At 56.7% G+C, this 2,035-nt stretch overlaps 1 protein-coding gene across 1 annotated transcript; it reads left to right on the top strand.

The window, feature by feature from the left end:
* Positions 1 to 293: 293 nt before the first annotated feature.
* On the top strand, positions 294 to 1,588 carry LOC119355575. The gene is made up of 3 exons (XM_037622430.1): positions 294 to 803; positions 885 to 1,185; positions 1,278 to 1,588. The coding sequence occupies exons 1-3, from the start codon at positions 294 to 296 to the stop codon at positions 1,319 to 1,321; spliced, it is 855 nt and encodes a 284-aa protein (XP_037478327.1). The 3' UTR covers positions 1,322 to 1,588.
* The last annotated feature ends 447 nt before the right edge of the window (positions 1,589 to 2,035 follow it).

Raw genomic sequence — 2,035 nt, 5'->3', positions numbered from 1 at the left:
ATAGCCCACCTTATTCATCATCTCTCTTTTTTTTTGAGCTGCCTTAGTCATCATCTTTAATTTGCCGCGAAATGTTTAAACAAATGACATGCAGGTGTTGGATAACTCCAGTGAGGTACTCCTACGTGGTACGCCCGCTTCAAACACACTCCCGCTGTGGAGCGCACGCGGCCACCCGTAACCATGCATCTGAACAAACTAATTCTCATGTCTCCCTCCTCGAGGAACCAAGAAACCCAGCCTCGATCCAGTCTCCCCGCATCCATCGCTCTCCGGATCGACCGATCCGGCCGATGGAGGTGTTCGACGAAGTGCACTTCGTGCGGCTCCGGTGCCGGGTGCGGCGGACCAAGTACCTGGCGGCGGACGACGACGGGCACGGCGTGTGCCTGTCCAGCCAGCGCGGCGCGCACAACACGGTGTGGGCGGTGCAGGCCATGGAGGGCGCGGTGGAGGGCGCCGAGGGCGGGCCCTTCGTCCTCCTCCGCGGCGCCTATGGCCGCTACCTCTTCGCCACGGATGTGCAGGCCGCCACGGGGCCCGGCCACGGCGTCCAGGCCGCGCAGCAGGCCCGGCCGCACCCGAACACGCCGAGGTGCATGCTCTGGCAGGCCATCCGGCGGCAGGGCTCCTTCGTGATCCGCAGCGCCGGGGGCCGGTACCTCCGCGCCAACGGCAAGTACGTCCGGTGGCGCACGGCCGTCACCGTCGCCGGGGACGACGCCAGCGCCATGCTGCAGTGGGACGTCGAGGTCGTGCCCCTTCGCCTGGACCGCCCTACCCTCCTCGATCCACCGCCACAGGTTCTCATTGCCCCGGCGATTCCCGCATTGTATATTTGCATGGCGATTGATCGTGATCGATCGGTTCCATCCGACGTGCAGCCGATGCGGAGGCGGCGCCGCCCGCCGACGGAGGAGGAGGTGGCGCGGCAGGTCCGGTACATCCGCGCCGGCGTGGACGGGGACATAGACGAGACAGGGTGGCGGACGGTGCGGATCAGCACCAACAGCCTCATGCAGCTGCGGCTGACGCTGGCTAACCTGCTGGGCCAGAACCGGTCGGCGCTCCACACCACGCTCTGCGTCCGCGCCGGCGCCTACGCCGACCTCTCCCCTCTCCTCATCGACCTGCCCATCGGCAACGACCGCCTCGACATCGTCGTCATCACCCACGGCACACCAGGTCCGTAAGAATTCTTCACTGTCCTCATCAAGCACTCATAGATAATCTTACCAATTGTCAGGACTGACTACTCGATGTTGATGGAATTTCAGTGGACAACACGTTGCTGTACCCAAACGTCAATGCGCGGAATTGAACATCATGCAGGGGGTGAAGCGACATGGTTAAGGGTTCTCTCATTCGTTTCGGCTCAGAGAGTAGCGTATCCTGGAGCAACTGCTAGTGTACATCGGACTGTCAGAGCTGTTGGCGGGGAGAATGCTTGTAGAACAGGGTAGTACGTCGTTTTGACACTCAGTAGTAGTTGCTCAAGATGCTGAATAGACAGTGATCTGCCTTGTGATTTTGCTCTCATCTTTAGCATCTGGCTGGTGGTCTGTAACGATTTTTGGGTACAATGCTGCTACATGGAAATAGTAGTAGTATTTGATATGAATACTGTCCAGAAATACATAGAGATCCGTTTAATTGGTCTTTTATGGGAAACACAGTTGTAGTTCTTCCTACTGTGTATATTAAATGTTCATGTGTAGGAGGAGCAAGGGGTCTACCCCGGTGAAAATCAGGGGCTGAGATAATTAGTTTGAAAGATTAAGTAAAAGTAATTACATAAGGGCTGAGATAATTAGAGGAGGATATACCCCCGCTCTCTGCATCTGGGCGATGTATACAACCAGTTTATTAATTATTAATAAGAGCATTTTTAGCAGACCCCGCATCCCGCCGACCCATAAAACGCATTTGCAGTTCGCGGAAAAAGGTTTTGCAGGTCGGCGTAGACGGCCGCAGAGGTAGACCCTGCAAAACGGACCCGTATAAAAGGATATTCGTGAAATATGCTCTTTTACAG

Source organism: Triticum dicoccoides, chromosome 1A (genome assembly GCF_002162155.2).
Source record: "Triticum dicoccoides isolate Atlit2015 ecotype Zavitan chromosome 1A, WEW_v2.0, whole genome shotgun sequence".
In the NCBI taxonomy this organism is placed as follows: domain Eukaryota; kingdom Viridiplantae; phylum Streptophyta; class Magnoliopsida; order Poales; family Poaceae; genus Triticum; species Triticum dicoccoides.
This window is presented reverse-complemented; position numbering and strand designations above follow the sequence as displayed.